Source organism: Periplaneta americana, chromosome 4 (genome assembly GCF_040183065.1).
Source record: "Periplaneta americana isolate PAMFEO1 chromosome 4, P.americana_PAMFEO1_priV1, whole genome shotgun sequence".
NCBI lineage: Eukaryota > Metazoa > Arthropoda > Insecta > Blattodea > Blattidae > Periplaneta > Periplaneta americana.
Genome location: NC_091120.1, coordinates 135396582 through 135420634, shown reverse-complemented (window position 1 = coordinate 135420634; position 24053 = coordinate 135396582). Strand labels below are relative to the sequence as shown.

Below are 24053 nucleotides of genomic sequence, written 5' to 3'. Positions count from 1 at the left end.
TATATAATTATGTCTCGTGACCAAAATATTGCAAGAAATGGAAATATAAAAATTGGAGATTTATCCTTCGAAGAGGTAGAAAACAGTAGCAGTTGGAGCAACGGTAACACATATAAATGACACTCGGGAGGAAATTAAACGCAGAATAAATATGGGAAATGCCTGTTATTATTCAGTTGAGAAGCTTTTATCATCTAGTCTGCTGTCAAAAAATCTGAAAGTTAGAATTTATAAAGCAGTTATATTACTGGTTGTTCTGTATGGTTGTGAAACTTGAACTCTCACTTTGAGAGAAGAACAGAGATTAAGGATGTATGAAAATAAGATTCTTAGGAAAATATTTGGGGCTAAGAGGGATGAAGTTACATGAGAATGGAGAAAGTTACACAACGCAGAACTGCACGCATTGTATAATAATAATAATAATAATAATAATAATAATAGTAATAATAATAATAATTATTATTATTATTACACATTTTCAGTACTTTTCCTTTCTAACTTGAAAGTCCTGCTGGCATACTCAGACAATATGGCTTCAGCAGCTACTGTTTATATGCATAATATATTATTAAGTTTAGTGCCTGTATATTAACGAAGTATTTATATAATTCACACATTGTTGTAGGCCTCATCGTCACAAAATCCTTACAGTGTGCATTTGTACGCTTACCTAACTGTAGAAGAAATCTCCCAAGCAGCTTCTTATCTCCTTGCAAAAGACACGTCTTCGCAACCCCATGAACATATCATGTAACATCACTACAGAAGAAATCTTCAAGCAGCTTGCTGACCTCGTCTTTCAGGACGTGTCTTTCCGGTAGTGACCGCCAGAACCTTGTGTCACTTCAGCCTCAACTTGACGAATATTAGAGGGCTGAGTGTGAACCTTATACCTGCCTTAATTGTGTTGTGCCCCGACAGGACAACAATAACCAACGATTTTTTAACATTGATTTGATTATGGGATGTGGTTAGGAAATAATTATTTTACTCATTTTTTTAATCTAATGATATTCGTACTTCTTGGTTACGAAAGTTGCTTGTAGTCTTTTATATCGACAGCGACAGACTGGGCGATGCATGTTATCGGAGACACATAGTGCCAAGCCGTCTGCTTCCCCAGTCTACCCGTGAATTTTCCACTGTCAGCATTTTAGTGAGTGAGCAGCATGTGGAAGTGGAAATCTTTTATCTCCATGTGAACCTATGTCAGCAAACATGCTACAGCGTGTGACTTCGAAGCCCCACGCGGGGAGGCTTACAGATCATTTCTTGACCACCTCTGTGGTGTAGGGGTCAGCATGCTGGTCTCTTATGCAGAGGGCCCAGGTTCGATTTTTCGTGTTGAATTTCCTGGTTGAGGTTTTTCAGGGTTTTTCCTCAACTGTAAGGCAAATGCCAGAAAATTCGGGCACAGTACGCCTGAATATTACCGGCCTCATTCATCACAGAAATCATATTCATAACAAATCAGTAATACATATACAGTCGCCATCTAGTTTACAACAATAGAACCAGTCTCAACAATAGTACACAGGCCTTCGGATTTCAACCAAAAGATTAACTCGCGATATGACCAAAGATGTTAAAGCGAGTATAAATAACAGCGTGGGGGGGGGGGAATCATTTCTTACAAACAATACCCAAAAGGCGTTACTGTGAAACTATTGGCCTAATTAAGAGTTACGTCATTGATCACGTGATTGTAACTCGTTTAAGACCCTTAAGACGTTCTTTCCACCACAAATTCTCATTTGTATATCATTGACGGAATCTTAATTGCTAGTAAAACTAGCACATGAGCCCTTTGGCTTCTCTCATTCCCCTTCCCCAAGTAGGTGCCAGAAGGCGGCTTTCAGAAGCGAAGATAGAGACCGGAATCTCTCGACAGTTAGTCTGTAGTCAGTCAGTGAGACAGTTAAGTAGTTGAACCATTACTAGCAAGACGTCATGAATTCAACAAGAAAATTCTGCAAGGAAGAAACTTGGACTTTACATTCGATAGCATTGTGGCATCAGGAAGACAGATTCTGCCGCCCAATGACAGAAGCCCCAGCCAATGTAGAACTACATTTGTTATATTATGACTTTAATAAATAATGCTTGTTATGAATTTGACTTCGATTACTGCAGTGAAGACTTCAAAGTTATGAGTACCTTCACTATACTTTCAAGTAGGAAATCCCCGTCTTAATCCTTAATAGTTCTATTGTTTACAATAATGGTGTCAGAATTCTGGTAGCATAACATTGAGTATAATTGGGGTATAATCGGAGATAATGAACGCATTGAACCTATAGCTTGAATCCATCTGCCCTCTTGCTGGGAGGAGGGCATGACAATTGTATCTATATGCATTTCCACAAATGAGTGAAAAGAGTGACTCATCTCTCCTTCCCTCCTTAGTGGTCACTATTGCGTGGAATATAGTAGAGGACAAACATTAACAAACTCATTTCATCCTCCTGGAATCCTAAGAAACCTCTCCAAACTACAGTACAAAGGTCTAAGCGGCCGCCATTTTTGACCAAAGGTCTCAGTTTGCTTCTGTTAAGGTAGGATGGCTGACGTCTTTGTTCAGTTTTTATGCTGTAACTTCCAATCTATAGCAATGAAGGGAATTCTTAGAGTAAGTTACTGCTATGTAGATACGTTTGACATATGATTAGATCTAAATATATGCAAAAGTTACCTAACATTTGAAATCTCGTGTAGCGGAAGTGTGAAAAATCTGAGTGTTCAAATTGATGAATACTTAAACTGGACCACACAGACTAACCATGTATTGATAAAGTATTTTCTATACTGCACTGACTTCGACGAATAAAAACTTTTCTTCCTTTTAAATTAAAACAAATCTTAATTCAGACATTCATCATGCCATAGTTCGACTACTGAGATGTTCTATTATGGATCTCAATTGAGGCGGTTCCAGAAGAACTGCCTATATCCATGGAGTGCATTTTGAGATGACCAGCAAAGATGTTGTGTTGCCAGTACGCATTTCAAACACAATTTTGATTTAGTTCCTTATATTTTATAAATTCATCGTTTGTTAATATGTATATATTACATTTGTAAACCTACCGATATTTTGTCACATTAGTAAGTACAATAGGTATATACGACCTATGTGCCCTTTTTTCCAAAGATATTTTTATTTGCTTTAAATAAACTTAAGGAGTGATGAAAACGAAAGAATAGACAAAGATAAAACTATTTACAAAATAATTTCAAGTAGAAAAGATTATTAACATAAAAAATATTCGCAATCTCGTATTTCAGTGAATGGTATAGCAATAATAATAACAACAATAACTCATTAATCAGCTTATTTTACAAAACTCTTATTGTCTATGCATAGGCATAGTAATACTTTGTTTTTCTATACGCTATGAGATTCTTCGAGGACAAATTCTAGCCATTTCACGCATGTCGTCATCGTTTAAGTACTTAAATAGAGATCTTAATGTCTTCAATCTTGGCTTGGCTGCTTGTTGGAATGGAACAATCGTAGGTTTGATATCATTATACCTATTTCTATTCAGTCTGATGAAAGGGGTTGTAAATTTCGGAGCACAGAAAAGTACCATCCACTTTGTATTTTACTATAAAATACTTCATAATCGTAAATTTGTGTTTAGTAGATGGAGTCTTCATGAAATATGGTGTTAAAGCTGTATCACACTCTTTTATAATAGTATGATCCATTACAACCTCAAAGTTACTAGAATGTTTTCTGCATGTTGCTATAACTTTCAACCATGGTTTTGCGGTTTCAGTGGTTTCTTTCTTTTCATAGCAGATCTCACGCATCCAAAGTTTGTCGCATTGTGTAAATGAATGGCCACGAACAGGAAACATGGATTGCTTCAACCTGATATACCTTGGCAAACCAAGCAGAAAACTTCAGAAGCGACAAATTTCTATTTTGTCCTGCGGCTTCAGACATCATTATGACAGCTTCCACGTTAGGTCATTTTTTAATATTAACTTGGAGGCAGTCATACAAAAAGATGCACTTAATTAGCATTCTTTTTTGCTTGAGTTTTCTTCTTCGTCTTCTTCTTCTTCTTTCACTCCTTATTGCCACCTAAGCAACGTGGAGGGGTTGCCTCTGATCCATTTCTTATTTTGATCCCAGTCAGCTGCAAGAAGTTTTATTTGTGCAATCGACTTTCCCCTTTTTTCGACTGTCTCCTTGATAACTTCTTCCCACATTGTTCTTGGCCTCCCTTTCGGGCGACTTCCCTGGGGTTCAGCTTCTGCAAACTGCCTTGTCTTCCTTCCTTCCTCCCTCCATCCTTTGGACGTGTCCATACCACCTCAACTGCTGTTCTTCTATTCTTTTGACTACTGGTTCTTGCTCTCTGATGTGTTTCGTATCCGGTCTCTCCTGGTTTTACCATCTATTCTCCTTAGTACCTTCATCGCAGTGTCACACATGGCGATACGTACCCTATACCCAACATCACAGAGACCCTAGAGAATTTGGCAAACACAAAATACTTTAGTAAAATAGATCTGTTTAGTGGATTCTGGCAGGTCGAGATGGAAGAAAAGGATAAGGAGAAAACTTCATTTTGTTCCCCTTACGGAAGTTTCGAGTACAACCGTATGGCATTCGGTTTAGTGGGAGCCTCTAGTATATTTCAGAGATTAATGGATGGTGTCTTATCAGAACTAAAGGGGATATCATGTTATGTGTATCTTGATGATATTCTTACGGTCGGTTCCAAGATCGAAGAACTGTCACAGAGACTAGAAGAAATTTTTAAAAGATTGCGGGAACCTAATTTGAAAGCAAATCCTCTAAAATGTTCATTCGCTGTAAGAGAGATTGAGTATCTAGGCCTCATAGTATCACAAAATGGAGCGTCACCTGATCCAACATGTTATCGCATTTTGTTCGGAAAGATCAAAGATACTGGGATAGATGGATCCCGATTGTCCAAATGGCGTATCGAAGTATCCCACATTCCATCACACGTTATCCACCCTACTTTCTACTGCACGGAAGAGAGATGAGGTTACTATTTGCCGCTGACGTGGTACCCGCTTTTTCGAAGACAGAAATTAACAATGACCATGTCACTGTGCTAGCTGAGAAACTAGAACAAGCGTACCGAGTTGTAAGGTCTCATTTACAACCAGTGGCAATTTCTCTTAAGGAGCACAGGAGCAGTGCACCACCTCTTGAAATAATACATATTTTAAATTTATATCAATGAGCTGCAGTAGACTATGTGAGCGACATAATTCTTTATTATAATCCTATGTACAAATAACACTGTACATGTACTAGGCTTGTTGACGCCTGGGACTTACGTTTACCGCTCGACACTTGAGGCACACCGTTCCATTCGAGCATGCACAGTAGTGATCTTTTACTGGCAGGCTTTGGAGCATGGTAGGGAGGCAGTACAGTGTGCGTAGGAGGGGTTAGGAGCACTTTCAGATGTGTTCTCAAGCTGTCTGCAGTAGTTGTTAGCTCGTTCCGTCATAAATATTACAATAAACAGTGTGCAAAGTCTTGTAATTTTCTATAAGACCTTTACACGAAAAGCTCAAAATAAAAAAGATAGGTAAATTTACACATGAATTAAAATTACAATAGAGAAGTGACAAGAAAATTCAATATTCGGACTTAAGAAAAATGCAATATGTGGCTGCAATATAAAAGACACTGTATTTTCTTTTCCTTGCCTATTGTTCGGCGGCGAACATTCATTGACACAAGTACGTCTTATGAATTTTATTTATTTTTTCTGTTTGAACTGAGAACTGTGCGTAATAACTAAATAATTTTGATTATCGTTCTGCAGGTATGATTGATTTGAACCACATGAATGAAAGAATTAAAAAAAAACACGATTCTTCAGCTGCACACATCAACAATATGTTAAATTAGTAGTGTTGGGTCAAATAAAGAAATAGAACACAATTAGATTCAAGTTATAAGCCATCTGTTGGACTTCACAATGATTTTTATTGGGTTATTTTACGACGCTGTATCAACATCTCAGGTTATTTAGCGTCTGAATGAAATGAAGGTGATACTTACGGTGAAATTAGACCAGAGTCCAGCACCGAAAGTTACACAGCATTTGCTCGTATTTGGTTGAGGGAATACCCTGGAAAAACCTCAACCAGATAACTTGCCCCGGGGATTCGAACCCGGGCCACCTGGTTTCGCGGCCAGACGCACTGACTGTTACTCTACAGGTGTGGACCTTCACAATGATAAAGTTACCAAGAACAGATATGTGCGTGCGGTTATGTGGAGCTTTTGAGTTGGCTTTAAGAGGTCGCGATGACAGAGACTCATCTTTACAGTTTGTCCAAGTCTGCGAGTGGGGATATTGGGATGGAATGTAGAGGCAAAACACGATTGCCACATAGGTCACTGGACGCTCAGATTTCAACGTGTGCACATCGTTTAAAATACACTGCGGAGCGCACGCATTTTTTTTGTCTTTGTCTTCAGATAAAGGCAACAGTTACACTGCCTCCCAGCCTTCTCTCTCATGCAACTTTCTCTCCTACATCCACGCTTGCCAATCAGAACGCCAAACCTCACAGTCAAGCAGAAGTAGAAGTACAGTCTATTTCAAAGCATCTTAAATTGTTACCGCTCTATGAACTGAAGCGCAGTAGGAAAACTTTGCTGTCATAGGAGACTGTACTGGTCTCCTCTCGTTACCGCCTCCTTTCACTACAGAACTGCCTCCAACTTCTCCTCTCGGCTCGCAGACTTAACTTGGTCGAGCTGTAAATGCTAGTATTTTTCTTGGCCTATAAATTTCAGTTCTGAATTGTACGCAGCTCTTAAGGATGATTTGGAAAGAGCAACAGTGTTTAAGGACACATCAAACACTATACAGAACGAAGTTCTTCAAGCCATTTTGGAAGTATACTATGATGAGATTTCGAAGAAATAAAGAATGCTGCTGATTTTTTAGCAGTCATGGCTGATGAGATGACAGACATATCGAATGCTATTCAGCTAGTAGTGATTTACCGTTACATTGCAAATGGAAAGCCAGTAGAGAGGGTCTGGGCCTTAAGAACTCTTCTGAACAAAATGACGAAGCTTTGTATATGTACGAGTACATAAAGGAGGAACTTGATCAACATGTCGCAGAAGACCCCAATAAATTAATTGGTCAAACTTATTATGGATGTGCGGTCATGAGTGGGGGTAGTAATGAAATGCAAAAGAGTTATATCCAAATACTCAATATGTATACTGCCACGCCCATCAGCTGAACCTCATTATGGCAAATGAAGCCTCAATGAATAGATATGTCAGAATATTTTTGCTAGCCTTGGAGGATTTTTTAAATTATTTTCTAATTCTCCACAGAGAACCGATGTTTTACACAAGATAGTAGGAAAATGTTTACCCCTTCCTGTACCAACGAGATGGCATTTTCACTCTTACACCGTGAACATTGTTTGCGGGTACAGAGAAAAAAATCCTGAAATGTATGGAGACAATAAATGCAGGAAGATATCAAACGCAAAACCAAATAGAACAGGTAACTGAGCTGAAAAGAATACTAAAAGATGATTTATTTCACTCTCACTGTTTCATCAAATCATGCCTCACGTTGACATACTGTACTTTTCATACAAATGCAAATGAGAGAATTAGACCCAGTTGTCGCTAAAGAAAAACAGAACAGTTCATACGTGAATTGGAATAGGAATTATTTGCACAAATTAAAATAATCCTGAACAAGAGAGTCCAGTAAAGTGAAGGCGAGAAGGCAAATTTCCGAGAATCACGAAAGCCAAAGAAGTATGTGATATAACAATTATCTGCTAAGCAAAAGAAAGATTCTCTTTGACAGGTCATCACGTAGCTGTTAACTTGTGTCTGCCAGAATGTTTTCGAAGATATGTGCAGTGTTTCCCTGACAAATATCTCAACTTAAAGTTCAGGTCTACCCATTCTTGGATTGGAAAAAGCTCCGCACAGAATTGGGGGTGATTTCTTGTAGGACTGAGTTCAGATGCATGTCCGGAGCCAATGCACTTTACTCTTTCGTACATGAGAGAAACTTAGTTGAAACGTATGGGGAATGTCTAAGACTACCGAAGATTATAATTACAATTTCGATGACAACAGAGGCAGAGCCATGTTTTTCTATGCTTAAATATGTAAAAATGTTTCTTAGAAATTCAATGGTCCAAGAAAGACTCACAGCATTACCTATGTTATCCATAGAAAAAAAAAATTTCTGAAGTCCCAAATTTCAACAAAGTTACAGACAAATTTGCAAAATCGAAAGGGAGAAGATCCAATTTTTTGTACAAATGCGTGTGAATTTTCTATAGACATTGTCAGAACAATATTACATTTTATAGGCCTACTGTGTTACAAGCGAAACAGATCACTTTGTACAGACGCGTGTGAACTTTGCTATAAAACGCAATATAGCGAAAACAATATTATTCACGATGTGCTGCAATAGAAATTCAACACTTTATTTTGCTATTAATGGACCTATATAGGTAACTGATTAACTGCGATTTCTTGACTAACAAAATAATGTAAATGTATTTATAACATATGTTAATAGTTAGTACCTGTAATAATAATAATAGTAATAATAATAATAATAATAATAATAATAATATGGTCTAATAATAATAATAATAATAATATGGTCTAATAATAATAGGGTCTAATAATAATAATAATAATAATAATAATAATAATAATAATAATAATAATAATAATGATAATCATAATAATAAATATTTGTGCACCACCATGATTATTTATCACCACACGCCACTGTTTACAACAGAATAACAAAATCCCAAGCTAAGCAGTACAATGAACGGGAAAACGTAAAGTTCAGAATCCTACGAGCCGGAGATTTAGTATTCCTACACTCAATTGTATTGAACCGAGGAGTAACTAGAAAATTACACAAACTATGGACTGGACCTTATGAGGTTGTTGAGAAAATTAATGACGTAAATTATAGAATTAAGATGTCAAATGACCGAACACAAGTCGTCCACATTAATCGACTAAAATTGTACTGTGTAGGGAAGGACATTGTAAAAGGAAGATACAAAGCTCCGGAAGCAGACGAGCTGTCAGATTTCAGTGATGCTGAGACGATCGTGATCAGGCATAGCGACCAAGAGGAAGATTACGGGGAAGATCATAGTGTACGCTCGAAGAAAGACAGCCACGACGGATGACGTGTGGTCATCCGCAGACGAACTCCCGCTGGCTGAATTGCAGCAGTCTCAGCTGCGTAAGAAAAAGCGAGAAAGCCCAGGTAATAGTGATGAGGAAGATGACATCCCCCTCTCAGTGTTGAGAGACAGGACAAAGGCCGTAACTAAGGTAATTAGTGAAACAGAAAGCGATGATATAAATGACTAGTTAACTCCCAGCGAGCCACCTACCTTACTACAAGAAACCCCAACTCCCACCCCAGAATTAGGGCAAGAAACGGTTGAACCCAAATATAACTTACGATCGCGAATCGTATATTTTTACAGTGACCGTGATCCTGGTAACGACCCATGCTGTTCCTCCTATCTCAGCCACAACTCCGGACCGAGGTGAGGTAACACTAGATAAGGGACTAGTATTCCTTAAAGAGAAAGACATTCTTGTCTCAGGTGACAAGTGGACGATAATGTTATGGACTTCGAGATAGAAGAGTACAAGCAGGTACTGGCTCACATTCAAACAGAAATTAAGCACATAAAAGGCTTTGTTAACACCCCGAAATTTATGTTTAGGCCTACTTATATTTTTCCTAGGATAACGACCAAATTCGTAACGCTTTAGTAAAAGCAATAGATAGAGCCGAGGACGCTGCGCAGAGACTAGCGAATAAAGTAGACGAAATTAATAAGGAATTGTTCTATAGTAAGGCGGGAACTAGAAAGGAACGAGGATTAGTTAATCTCGGAGGACATACCCTTAAATTTTTATTTGGATCAATGGATTGCGATTATATGGAAAGAATTGACGGTCAGCTTCGAAATTTGAATAAAGCTCAACACGATATAGTAGAATTAGTCGAAATCCAGTTGACCTACTTACAACGACTAGAAGAACACGTTCACGAAAATAGGCAAGATTTGAAAGAATATGCAAAATACATTAATCAGACAATAACGTCTATTCAAGTTTGGATCACTGAATCCATAAATGGAGTCCTAAATGCCACTACACTTCTTAGCGATGTTTTAAACGCACTCACTAACCTTCAATTCATCACCGACACATTGAGCGAACTAGAACACCAAGTAATGCAGTTCAGAGGCGCGATAGACGTCACTGCAACAGGAAAACTGAGTTCGTACCTAGTACCCCCACATCTTTTTGCCAACTTATTAAGCCGAATCGCTTTGAAATTACCAAACAGTATTTCTTTACTTTCTTTTGTTGAAACTAGCACCATTTTTATGTACTACTCGATCGCTCAAGTTCATGCATTAGCTTCGAAAAATAAACTTAGAATTTTCATCGACATACCCCTCAAATCCCCTGACAGATATTTCGAATTATACCGTGTCGAGGAACTGCCCTATATAAACGGAACAAGTAAATTGTCTCAAATAGGCTCGAATGTGATTATCCCAGATCATCCTTATTTTGCTATTACATCGAATCGACTTTATTACGCTCTCCTAGAAGAACGAGACGTTTATAATTGCCGCAGCGATTCCTACACCCTATGCCCCGCATACTTTATAGTATTTTCAGCTACCCAGCCACACTGCCTAGCAGCCCTTTTCCTAGGACAATCTACATGAGCCCTGGAGACCTGTGATCGACGCATCATTGGACACAAGCGCTCGCCCATTTGGTACCGCTTAGCACAGAGAAACTTTGGGACCTACAGTGTGCCCACTGTGACACAAAAAGTTGTATGTATTCCAACTCCCGAGTTAATACTAAGTCTGTGTTGACCCACAACATAGAAATTCTAGAAGCCTCCGCAAATTATTACTTTTACTCACAAAATTTTAAACTGTTTCCCCACAACACGGGAAATATTCATGCATCGTATAAAATTAATGATGTAGCCTAGTAATACCTGAAGTAAACAATAACTTGTTCAGTTTAGATGGTCTCGCCCCAGAAATCATTTTAGATGAAATTAAAGGAACTTTACCGACATTAAAAGACTTCCATACTGATGGCATAGCCATGCATAAAATTAAATATAATTTAAAGGTAGTAACCAATTCAGTAAATACATTTGGCGAGCAACAAAATTACTCAATGAGTTTCATGATTATTATAGTTCTACGCACTCTAATCGGGTTATTTTCTATTTATACAGATGATCTAGTGCTGCAGGAAGAAGCCGTATTTGATTGTGTGTCTTCAACGCCCCAACCCAGGAGTCCTGAGGAAAGTAGGCACCCAACCCTCAACGACTACACTGATAGCATCGTCAGAACGTCCTACTTGAATTACTCTTCAGCGTCGTAGCACCCGAGGAATACAAGAAGAAACAATTGAATTTTGTACCATAGAAAGAATTGATGTCATTCTGTTCATAATGTAATAATAGGTTAAGCACACTCAAATGACTTACTAGCAATTGTGAGATCGGTATAAAACTAAATTTCAAAACTTTACGCGAACCATGTCTACTACTGATTGATATAGTCACGTTTCACGCGACAGTATAATAAAACTAAAATCTAACTTTCATACTTAGCCACCTAACAGACCACGTATGAACCCCACCGACTAGCATCGAACCGTGGAGTCGCCCCGTGCAACTGTATTGAATGAATGATAGCCACTGGCGTAACTTAAAGTTCACAAGCTATGAATGATGGCCACTAGCGCAACATAAAGTCCGCAAGCCATGAGTGGAAGAATGATCCTTATACACTGCAGACAGTAATTGTTGCTCCACAGTGGATTCTAGTGAGGAAGTGGAAAAGCATCGTCTTTTTCACTGGGGAGAGCATTGTTATGCCCCGCTAATTTAAGGGATAAATTATGGTGGACATACACAGCAACTGTCATTACTTTCATAGCAAGTTTTACGGACAACACTATGTATATACAAGTCCTTGACGAACTATACAGGGTGTTTCAAAAATACGGGGCATAATTTCAGGTATGTATTTCCTACATGTAGGCAATCAAAATAGTTCATTACAACATGTGTCCGGAAATGCTTCATTTCCGAGATATGGCCTTCACAACATTGAAATTCACCGGAACGTTTTTCTTTCCGCAGGTCGTTGTCATTACAGATGTTCAAAATGTCCACCTCCTGCTTGAATACAGACCTCACATCGATGTATCCTTGACCTGCGAACACGATCCCAAACTCCAGGAGTATTGCGTATGTTCTCAGAACATGCCACAATTCGATTCCGAAGGGATTCCAAATCAGGCACCGGAGACGAATAAACCAATGATTTTAAATGGCCCCACAAGTAGAATTCGAGAGGGTTCAGATCAGGTGAGCGTGGAGGCCAAGCAATTGGGCCACCTCTACCTATCCATCGATCAAGAAACCTTCGATCCAAGTACCGGCGAGCCGTACGACTGAAGTGTGCAGGAGCGCCATCATGCAAGAAGTGAATGTGTTGACGATTGATCAGTGGAGTGTCTTCTAAAACATGAGGTATGGTGTTTTCCAGGAAGTTTGTGTACGCCTGCCCCATAAGTCTGTTTACAAGTACATGGGGTCCAACTAATCGATCACCAATGATACCGGCCCACATGTTGAGGGAGAACCGCACCTGGTGATGAGATAACAGTTGCACGTGGGTTTTCATACGCCCATACATGCTGATTGTGGAAATTTGTTATGCCATCTCGTGTGAACTGTGCTTCATCTGTAAATAATACTAAGGCAGGAAAGTTCGGATTTACACCACACTGCTGCAAGAACCACTGACAGAACCTAACTCGTGCAGGGTAATCTGCTGGTGACAGGGCCTGTACACGTTGCAAATGATAAGGATACAATTGATACTCTTTCAACAGTCTCCAGACAGTCGTATGAGGAACATTGACTTGCAACGCTACCCTTCGTGTGCTGATAGAAGGAGTCATGTTCACAGCCTCCAGAATCTCCTCCTGTACTTCTGGAGTTGTAGATCTTGGTCGTCCCCTTCCCAAACCAGGAGAGTTAAATTTTCCATACTCGCACAGACGGTAATGGAGACGTACAAATGTCTTCCGATCTGGACATTGTTGCTGTGGGTACCTCTCCTGGTACAAACGACGAGCCAGGGCAGCATTGCCGTCCGCCTTACCGTAGCCTACATGAAGTGTATCTCTGCCAGCTCTTGATTTGAATAAATGTCGCACAGTCTAACGCCTACACAACACTGAATGTAACCTTCGCCTCGGAATGAACTGTCAGAGTGCCCTCTTAATGTCTCCTTTGACGGCAACGACCTGCGGAAAGAAAAACGTTCTGGTGAATTTCAATGTTGTGAAGGGCATAACTCGGAAATAAAGCATTTCCGGACACATGTTGTAATGAACTATTTTGATTGTCTACATGTGGGAAATACATACCTGAAATTAGGCCCCCTTGTCCACACCTGTGGAGTAACGGTCAGCGCTCTGGCCGCGAAACCAGGTGGCCCAGGTTCGATTCCCGGTCGGGGCAAGTTACCTTGGTTGAGGTTTTTTCCGGGGTTTTCCCTCAACCCAATATGAGCAAATGCTGGGTAACTTTCGGTGCTGGACCCCGGACTCATTTCACCGGCATTATCACCTTCATCTCATTCAGACGCTAAATAACCGAAGATGTTGATAAAGCGTCGTAAAATAACCTACCAAAAAATTATGCCCCGTATTTTCGAAACACTCTGTATACGTCAGCGAATAAGACGATTCCTATCTTCGGATTCACTCTGTCAAGCAGAGTGCAATGCTAGCTTTTCCCATCTTTATTTTCCACGCGCTAAAAGGTCGCGTGCGTGATTATATCGTTCCATAGCCCTCTCTTGCTTTGAAATCCATATTGAAACTATGCTGATGGCACGAAAACCCATCACTTTCCTGTAAGTTAAATTAACGCAAATCTAGCGTTTACATCGAGAGTAAGACTGGCGTATACGAGATACATCTCAGTAGTAGCCTTGCTTTTTCCCGCGATATGAATAGCGTCATGACGCTACCGAACTAATAAAACCGACGATTTCCGCGGACGCGCATCCAGAGTCAGTTCAGATCAGCCTAGCTGCCATAGGAGCTGAGAGCAGTAGAAGCCGACAAAGAGAAACTGGAGTCATGGCAACCACGACTGCCCCCATTACCACATTCGTTTTATGTAAGTCAAAATAATTATATTATTTTCCGATTGATACTAGTGTCAGAATGATTTACCACATAGATTGTAATAAGGAAATATCAGTGCTTGAAACTCAGTGAACTGTGTATATTTCAAAGTTCTACTTTGAACGCAACTACTTAGACAATGGATTTTTCCGAGGTTTGGGAATGGTACTACCTCACCAGATATTTTGATGGGCAAATATTATTATTAGTATTCTGGAATCCAAGCCGAATGGTAACTAAGTCAACAAACGCCTTTGTAGATAAATTCTGTAAATTATTTTGCATTGTTTCCGAAGTTTGTTCGACTAACTGCACTAACGCACTGAAGTTTCCATATTATATCATTGTTTAATCAACTGCATTCGAATATAACCTATGCTTTATTTTACAATTTTTTTAAATTTAAACTCAGGTAACTGAATAGTTATACCAAACAGGTATATCCTAGATTCTCTTTTATTGGTTAAGTAAAATAATGGCAAGTAAGGTAACAAGAAATATATAACTAACTAGACCTCTTAGAGATTTTGCAACTATTCATGACATACCGTAGCTAAATAGCTAAATGTATAATCCATGTATACAAGAAAGTTTTACAATATATTATAGTGTAACCAGTGAATTGACTTATTTGATTTGATTAAGCAATATTCTTCGAGCCTCACTTAACTTGTGATCCTGTTCTTGAATACGCAGTACCTATCTAAGATAATAGCTCGACCATTACCATCCTAATTATCCTGACTTAAACATAACAATCTGGTGTCAGAATTTAAACATAACATAGCCACAGTCTAGTATACAGGGTGTTTAAAAATACGGGGCATAATTTCAGGTATGTATTTCCCACATGCCGACAATCAAAATAGTTCATTACAACATGTGTCCGGAAATGCTTTATTTCCGAGTTATGCCCTTCACAACATTGAAATTCACCGGAACGTTTTTCTTTCCGCAGGTCGTTGCCGTCAAAGGAGACATTAAGAGGGCACTCTGACAGTTCATTCCGAGGCGAAGGTTACATTCAGTGTTGTGTAGGCGTTAGACTGTGTGACATTTATTCAAATCAAGAGCTGGCAGAGATACACTTCATGTAGGCTACGGTAAGGCGAACGGCAATGCTGCGCTGGCTCGTCGTTTGTACCAGGAGAGGTACCCACAGCGACAATGTCCAGATCGGAAGACATTTGTACGTCTCCATTACCGTCTGTGCGAGTATGGAAAATTTAACTCTCCTGGTTTGGGAAGGGGACGACCAAGATCTACAACTCCAGAAGTACAGGAGGAGATTCTGGAGGCTGTGAACATGACTCCTTCTAACAGCACACGAAGGGTAGCGTTGCAAGTCAATGTTCCTCATACGACTGTCTGGAGACTGTTGAAAGAGTATCAATTGTATCTTTATCATTTGCAACGTGTACAGGCCCTGTCACCAGCAGATTACCCTGCACGAGTTAGGTTCTGTCAGTGGTTCTTGCAGCAGTGTGGTGTAAATCCGAACTTTCCTGCCTTAGTATTATTTACAGATGAAGCACAGTTCACACGAGATGGCATAACAAATTTCCACAATCAGCATGTATGGGCGTATGAAAACCCACGTGCAACTGTTATCTCATCACCAGGTGCGGTTCTCCCTCAACATGTGGGCCGGTATCATTGGTGATCGATTAGTTGGACCCCATGTACTTGTAAACAGACTTACGGGGCAGGCGTACACAAACTTCCTGGAAAACACCATACCTCATGTTTTAGAAGACACTCCACTGATCAATCGTCAACACATTCACTTCTTGCATGATGGCGCTCCTGCACACTTCAGTCGTACGGCTCGCCGGTACTTGGATCGAAGGTTTCCTGATCGATGGATAGGTAGAGGTGGCCCAATTGCTTGGCCTCCACGCTCACCTGATCTGAACTCTCTCGATTTCTACTTGAGGGGCCATTTAAAATCATTGGTTTATTCGTCTCCGGTGCCTGATTTGGAATCCCTTCGGAATCGAATTGTGGCATGTTCTGAGAACATACGCAATACTCCTGGAGTTTGGGATCGTGTTCGCAGGTCAATGAGACATCGATGTGAGGTCCGTATTCAAGCAGGAGGTGGACATTTTGATCATCTGTAATGACAACGACCTGCGGAAAGAAAAACGTTCCGGTGAATTTCAATGTTGTGAAGGCCATAACTCGGAAATGAAGCATTTCCCGACACATGTTGTAATGAACTATTTTGATTGTCTACATGTAGGAAATACATACCTGAAATTATGCCCCGTATTTTTGAAACACCCTATATAGTCCCGAAGCTTGAGTTGTGAGGGTGCTAGAAACAATTGACTGTGCCGGTACTATTTGGCATTGTCTGTAATGAGGCGATATTAGCGATCCTTGTGGTTAGCAACTATCTATGGGTGCATATTTACTACGTATTGAGCTTCGTGACTGTATATACTAGACTGTGACATAACTGTGACGGGTAGTACCGACCACAACAAACTAGTGCTCAACAAACAGGCAGAACAAAATATTCCGTTTGTAACGCTCAAGTGCCGCATAATACGCTATTTTTGTGGAATGTTTTCGATGTAATTTTCAGCAATGTACTGTAACAGCAATGAAACATTTTGGCCATTGAATGGAAATTCTTGCCGGTCAGTTTGTTGTTTTTCAGTGTATTGAAATGTCTGTGAGTGTGATTACAATAAGTGTTATATGAAAAGCGCTTTTTGTGTCGGAAAAATTTGGAAATCTTACGAAAGTACGATGAAAACTGTACTCTTAATCAGAAACAATTCTCTGATTCATTAGGAATCCCATCATCGACATTAAGGACGATAATAAAAATCGCGACTCAATCACTGCAGCTGCGACGTTGGGAGGCTGTAAGCGCAGGAAAGTGAAGTGTGGTAAACATGAGAACTTGGAGAACAGGCATACGGCAAAGAGCTCTAACTTACTTTTTTCGAAAGAATTAAGTACAGTACATATTGTAAATGTCTTTGACATACAGTACAGCAATTACATAATGGAGTAATATTGTATTACCTTTTATGAATCATGTATTTCAATAAAGAAAAATGCTAATAGATACTGTACATAAATCAAAATTAATATACCCACCTAATACGCAGTCCCGGTTAATACGCGGTCCCTTGAACAGCGTCTTATTGGGGTTTTACTGTATTAACCCACAACATTGGAACCACTGGGGGTAGAAATGTGATTTTTGTTTCTGTGTGTTCAGAAAACATTAAACATTCATCATATACACATGCAGGGTCCCTATAACACACCAATTTTCCGAGCGCACTTGTTATTTGATCTTGAGACTTTCTAAGCGACGAGTATGCGGCGATTCTGTGTGCTCATATGTTGCAACGCAGCACTGCCGCTATTGGCTATCGCCGATAAGCAGACACACCTGTAAACGTCAGGAGGTTTGAGCGCGACTGTAGACACTTATAAATGTTATTCTTTGCTCGTTCCTACAGGTAGGCCTGAGTGGTGAAGGGTGTGAAGGAAGGCCGTCATGTTTTGGAGAAAAGTATAGATGTAAAAGTGTCGCCTTTATATGCAATGTTTAGGGGCCAAGGAGATAGAACTCCATGCCAAACATACCTCCCAGATCTAGTGAGAAGAATGTAATTAGGGGATTGTAAATAGACAGAATAATTAAATAACATTATTTCATGATACGAATACTTCACTTTAGGTTGTTCTACGTTAATTTATATATGTAGGCCTATTTCCAAATAAAGTCAGCCTTTCTCCCTTTCTGCTTGTATTGTATAGAATTCGTAATAATAATAATAATAATAATAATAATAATAATAATAATAATAATAAATTATATTATAACTTGAAATTTCAATATTAAAACTTTCGCTTATGGACATGCTTGTTCAGCTTCATAGTCAACTAGGGTGGTCTATCAAGACCATATTCAGTACTCAGACCTTAATGCAGGTATTGATAGTGGCCAAAATGGCGCCGGTGGCTGTCCAAACATGATTACCACGTGATTTTGTTATGATGTTTTCTTGTGTTAATTACGTCGTTAAATGGGACGTTCGTGTTGTGTACCCGGTTGTAATTCTAATAGTGAATATCTGTCTCATATATCAGCGTGTAAGTTCCCGAAAAATACAACTTTACTATGCGACAAATGGTTTAGGTGCATAATCGTGACAATTTCCAAGTTAAGGAAATTACAGTTCGTTGTTGTTTAGTCAACTGTCCGAAGACAGGTCTGAACCTCACAAATGATACCAACAAGGCACCACTTATGGGGCAATTAAGTCAGGAGATAATGGAGTAGAGTGACCAGTTCCTATCCTCCTAAAATTACAGTGTTACACATAAAATATTTTGAACCTAAATTAGTTATTAGGGAAGATAATTTTCCTATCGTAAATGGTGATGCTTTTCGTATTCCTCGGGAAATTTCGAATCTTACCAATGATGCCTAAACAACCAAATTTCCTAGCCAACCTTCATACCGTACTGTCAGTCATTCTAGCGTCTAGAAAGAATCCAGATCAACGGAAAGTGAAACAGATGAAGAGAGAAGAAGAATTTTTCAGATAATGGTGTAAAATGGACATTATTAGTACTTTTCATCAGTTTCAAAGTGATGTTAAGGAAAGAAGTGTGACTTCATTTATGACCTGTTGTTTAAGATGAGTATGTTATTTTCTTGAATGTGGAAGATGACAGCGTAGAAGAAATTCCGTCATTAGTAACTATACAAAGGTGTTACACGGGGGAAAAACATTTCAAAGCAATTATCGAAAAAAGTGAAAAGACGTCATGAAGAATTAGGCCTAAGTCTAAAAGTGACAGAACATAAAGTACTGAAATTCAGAAGGAATTAGGCCAGGGATCCTAGGTTGTCAACATGCATCTATTAAAAACATAAAATATAAGCTGATTTATTATTATTCAGAAACAATGGGACCACATCCATGCCTCTGATATCTACCAGGCTCTCCTAGCGTCTTTATCGTCTGAGGTCGATCAAGCTAGATACCGTGCAATACGACAGAAGGAATCAGGGTCTTGGCTTAAGACAATACCATCTTCCAATATTGGCACATTAATGGACAATATGTCCTTTAAAATTGCTGTCGCCTTAAGACTCGAGTGCAAGATCTGTTTCCCACATAAATGTCTTTGTGGAGCCACTGTTGATCCCTATGGTACCATGGCTTAAGTTGTCCCAAAATACCGAGAGATTTTCCAGACACTTATGACATCATTAAAAAGGCACTTGTCTCTGCTGGTTTTCCATCAATCCTGGAACCTATTGGAATCAGCCGTTCTGATGGAAAAAGACCAGATGGATTGACCTTGATACCCTGGTCTCATGGAAAATCTCTGCTATGGGATGCCACTTATGTCGACACCTTAGCACCATCCCATTTGCCTGTCACCTCCAAAGTCGCTGGTTCTACTACACATCCGCAGTGAGCATCAAAAGGAATAAGTATCGGGATCTCTAGGACAGATATTTGTTCTCTGGTGCTAAGAGACTAAAGTGCTGGTTTGAGACATCGGGAAAAAATTGCAAGCGCTCAATGGAGATACCAGGTCGACTGCCTTCTTGAGACAAAGAATCGCTATTGATATCCAGCGTGGGAATTCTGTCAATGTTATGGGGACATTCCCTCGAACACTGGCTTCGGAGGAAATATTTTATTTTTGAAATTCAAAATATTGGTCAAATATCATAATAACTGCGTTTGTTGAAGCAGCATGACTTGAAGAGTCTTGAAGGAATTCTGTTGGACGACGTTCAGGATTCTCTGCCACATTGTGATAAAGCCCTCAAGGCTTTGTAGAATGAGATCATATACATCTCGCGACCGATTGACAAGAAGAAGATTGTGTTCTACAATAACAAGACAGCAGCTCTGCCTGTGGACGATGAGTTCCAGAAACTCTGGCGTTCTGTGGCAGTTGAGAGCATGGATGACCTGAAGATAGAGGAGTATCTGGAGAAACAGGGAATTCGTTCCATGCAAGATCACGGATCCAAGAAGCCGATACCCCACAAGCGTAAGAAACCGAACCAGAGCAAGAAGCCGCAAGACAACGAGCACTTGGCTGACGTCCTGGAAACATACGATGACAAGTGAAGGTCGAAGAAGTGAGACTAGGATTATTTATTGTGACGTTGGTAAAGGAGACTGATGCTGTTGACTGAATACGAACACCGGTAGACAATGTGGAAGTACACAGTTTGTGCATTGTGTGCGACTGGAATGATGACGAAAGGTTGTATGTTGTATCGTGTATAAATGATAGAACTTAGAACTTTGTTTTAATATACTGTCTATTATTATTATTATTATTATTATTATTATTATTATTATTATTATTATTATTATTATTATTATTATTAATAGTAGCGATAGTAGTAACGGTGGTACCGTAGTAATACTGTAGTAATGTAAGCAGTAGGTATAGCAATAGCAGCAGCAGTAGTTGTATTAGTAGTAAACTTAATATTTGCTGATCTTGTTCAATTGTGTTATTGATTTTGGGTATGTGTTATCCTTTTGTATGCCCAGCAACTATTAGTGAACGTTTGCATTTACTGCAGTAACTTATACGGAGTTCAGGTATGATTTTCAACTTCTTGAAAACTATTTTCAGGCTGCGTTGCACTGTCAAGTTCATAACATTACAGCAATGTGTTTTTACTCGTACCGTACTTACCTTATTGTCTCGCCTTTGAAATTGAGCCCAACATTGCTCGTAAATTAACGCTGGACGTTCATTTAAAATACAGTTTAGTAATTCAACTTAATAAATACGAGAAAGATAACTATTTTGACATAAGAATATGACGGAACCGTATATATATATATATATATATATATATATATATATATATATGGAAATGAGGTGAGCCTGCCTGGAGAGAAATAAAAAAATAGGTTGCAGCCGCCAAATTACTCTTCAAGGGACGACCACTCATATAAATTGAAGGAAAGAAGACAGAGGACGGACACTGGAAAGTTTCCTTTTCTCAATCGTACTATCAGGGACTGGAATGCTTTACCTGCAGACTAAAAATAGGCTTAAGGACTTTACTAATAGACTGTAGTATATTATACACACTACTTAAAGGGTGCAATTGATATCTTGTTATTTGAAGTGTTCTATCAGTGAGGAAGTGTGTTGTCAGTGAAGTTTGTAGTGTCAGTGAAGTCTATTGTGTAAGTGAAGTGTGTTGGTGTCAGTGAAGTGGCTGTGCAAAGTATTTGAATAGTGAAATGGTTAGAAGTGTTAGTGAACTCAGGTAGAATCAGTGCAGTGAGTGAGTTGACAGCGAAATAAGTGTAGTGCCGAAAGGTACTTGTGCAGGTATGAACCTGTCACATTCGTGGGTCTTAGTTCGAAATTAGGGTTAAGATACAAATTAGATTTACTTTAAATGTCATTTTAAGTGACCATGCTTCATTTAATTTAGGATGCTCATTAATATTATTATTATTATTATTATCATTATTATTGTTTTTTATTAGTTGTGTTTATTATTAATTGTCATTATTGAGTGTAATTAGTTGCCACTGCCACCGGGTATATACCCATTTGCAGTGTGAATAAATACATGCACATACACATACATATGATTGGACCAGAGCGACGGCCATCATTGTTTCTGTATTAAGATCTGAGTGTTGGAGACGGTCTTGGGTCCATGATACTATGGCAGAACTAAAGTTGTTCCAATCGTAGTTCCACATATTTTGTTTTTGTCCTCTAGGACAGTCAAACTGCTGCGTTAAATTTTAAGTTAATCAAGTGATGTCTAGAGGTCGCTCCATTCTAATTTATTTAAATTTTGTCAGGTACGAGTAAATGAATAGTATGTCTAATACTTAGAGATCTTCTCCTGCAAACTGGCTCCTTGGTAAGCCAATCTCTGCATTGTCAACAGCAAGATTGCCACGTGGATTAGACATGCTCCGATGTGTATAGTTTCGTCACTTGGACGAAGACAAGCCCCTCCCAAGATAGTTGCAGATTGGCCTAAGGGAGCGTGTAAGGATTCCAACCTTGCGAATAGATTCATGTTTCAGGAAACTTTCCAAGCTATATGATAAATATTTGAATCTAAAAAAAAAAAAAAAAACAACTAGACAGTGAGAAAGTGATATAATGAAAGAAAACACATTAAAAATATCTGAATAAGTTGTTTGATATATATTTTTAGTAGGTTATTTTACGACGCTGTATTAACATCTTAGATTATTTAGCGTCTGAATGAAATGAAGGTGATAATGCCGATGAAATGAATCCGGCGTCCAGCACCAATAGTTACCCAGCATTTGCTCATATTGGGTTCAGGGAAAACTCCGGAAAAAACCTCAACCAGGTAGGTAACTTGCCAGGTGCGTTAGCCGTTACTGCACAGATATGGACTGTTTGATATTGTTACGAAACATGCAATGAAAGAGATTAGAAATGAGGAGGAGATAATTACTGAAAAGGAAAGAGAGATGTATTTTGAAGTAGCAGGTACACCGGCGTAGCTCAGTCGGCTAAGGTACTTGTCTGCCAATTCGGAGTTGCGCTCGGGCGCGGGTTCGATTTCCGCTTGGGCTGATTACTTGGTTTTTTTTACCGAGGTTTTCCCCAATCATAAGGCAAATATCGGGTAATATATGGCGAATCCTCGGTCTTATCTCTCAAAATATAATTTCGCTATCACCAATCCCATCGACGCTAAATAACCTCGTAGTTGATAACAGCATCGTTAAATAACCAAGTAAAATAAAAGAAAATAAAAAATTAAATAGCATGGAAGGTGCTGACCTAAAGACAGCTGGAAAAGAAACCAAAAAGAGACAACGAGAGGAAAAAGGATGAATGAGAGAGCTCGGTACGAAGAAGTGAATTTATTCATGAAAGGTAGAGCAACCGACCTTCCTTCTATCTCTTCAGGGACTGGAATGCTTTACCTGCAGACTTACTAAAGGCTTTACCAACAACCAAAAATGTATTTAAAAATAGGCTTAAAGACCTTACTAATAGACGGTAATTATACACAGTATTTAAAGGTTGTAAATGATATGTTGTTATTGAAGTGTTGTATCAGTGAAGAATTATGTTGTGTCAGTGAATTGTGTTGTGTCAGTGAATTGTGTTGTGTCAGTGAAGTGTGTTGTGTAAGTGAAACGTGTTCCTGTCAGTGAAGCTTTATAGTTTATAGTGGCAGTGCAAAGTATTTTAACAGTGAAATGTTTTTGAAGTGTTAGTGAAATCAGGATAGAATCAGTGAAATGTGTCGTAGTTCCAGTACAGTGAGTGAGTTGACAGCGAAATGAGTGTAATGTTGAAAGGTACTTGTGCAGATATGAACATATCATACTCGTGGGTTTTAGTTCGATCTTAGTTTTAAGATACAAATTAGACTTATTTCAAATGTTATTTTAGGTGATCGTTTCATTTAATTTAGGATATTCCCTGTTGTTGTTGTTGTTATTATTATTATTATTATTATTATTATTATTATTATTATTAAAAATTATTGTTAGTATTAATTATTAGTATTATTAATTGTATTTTTAATTAATAAGTTTATTGTCATTATTGAGTGTAATTAGTTACCACTGCCACCGGGTATACAGAGTGTTTAAAAAATACGGGGCATAATTTCAAGTATGTATTTCCCACTTGTAGACAATCAAAATAGTTCATTACAACATGTGTCCGGAAATGCTTC

General features: G+C 38.8%; 1 protein-coding gene across 4 annotated transcripts in view; it reads left to right on the top strand.

Annotated features, from left to right (window-relative positions):
• The window catches only part of LOC138698208 (uncharacterized), a 60025-nt gene extending 44659 nt beyond the window's left edge, over positions 1 to 15366 (top strand). The window contains exons 5-6 of one of the 4 annotated variants that reach the window (XR_011331769.1): positions 9071 to 9376; positions 11337 to 15353. Coding sequence is in view for 2 of the 4 variants with exons in the window: in XM_069823996.1 (XP_069680097.1) it covers positions 9071 to 9228 (158 nt within the window). In the remaining 2 variants the exon portion in view is untranslated. Of the gene's footprint in view, positions 1 to 9070 lie in introns of all 4 variants that reach the window. The other 3 variants (XR_011331770.1, XM_069823996.1, XM_069823995.1) reach the window with 3 other exon arrangements.
• The last annotated feature ends 8687 nt before the right edge of the window (positions 15367 to 24053 follow it).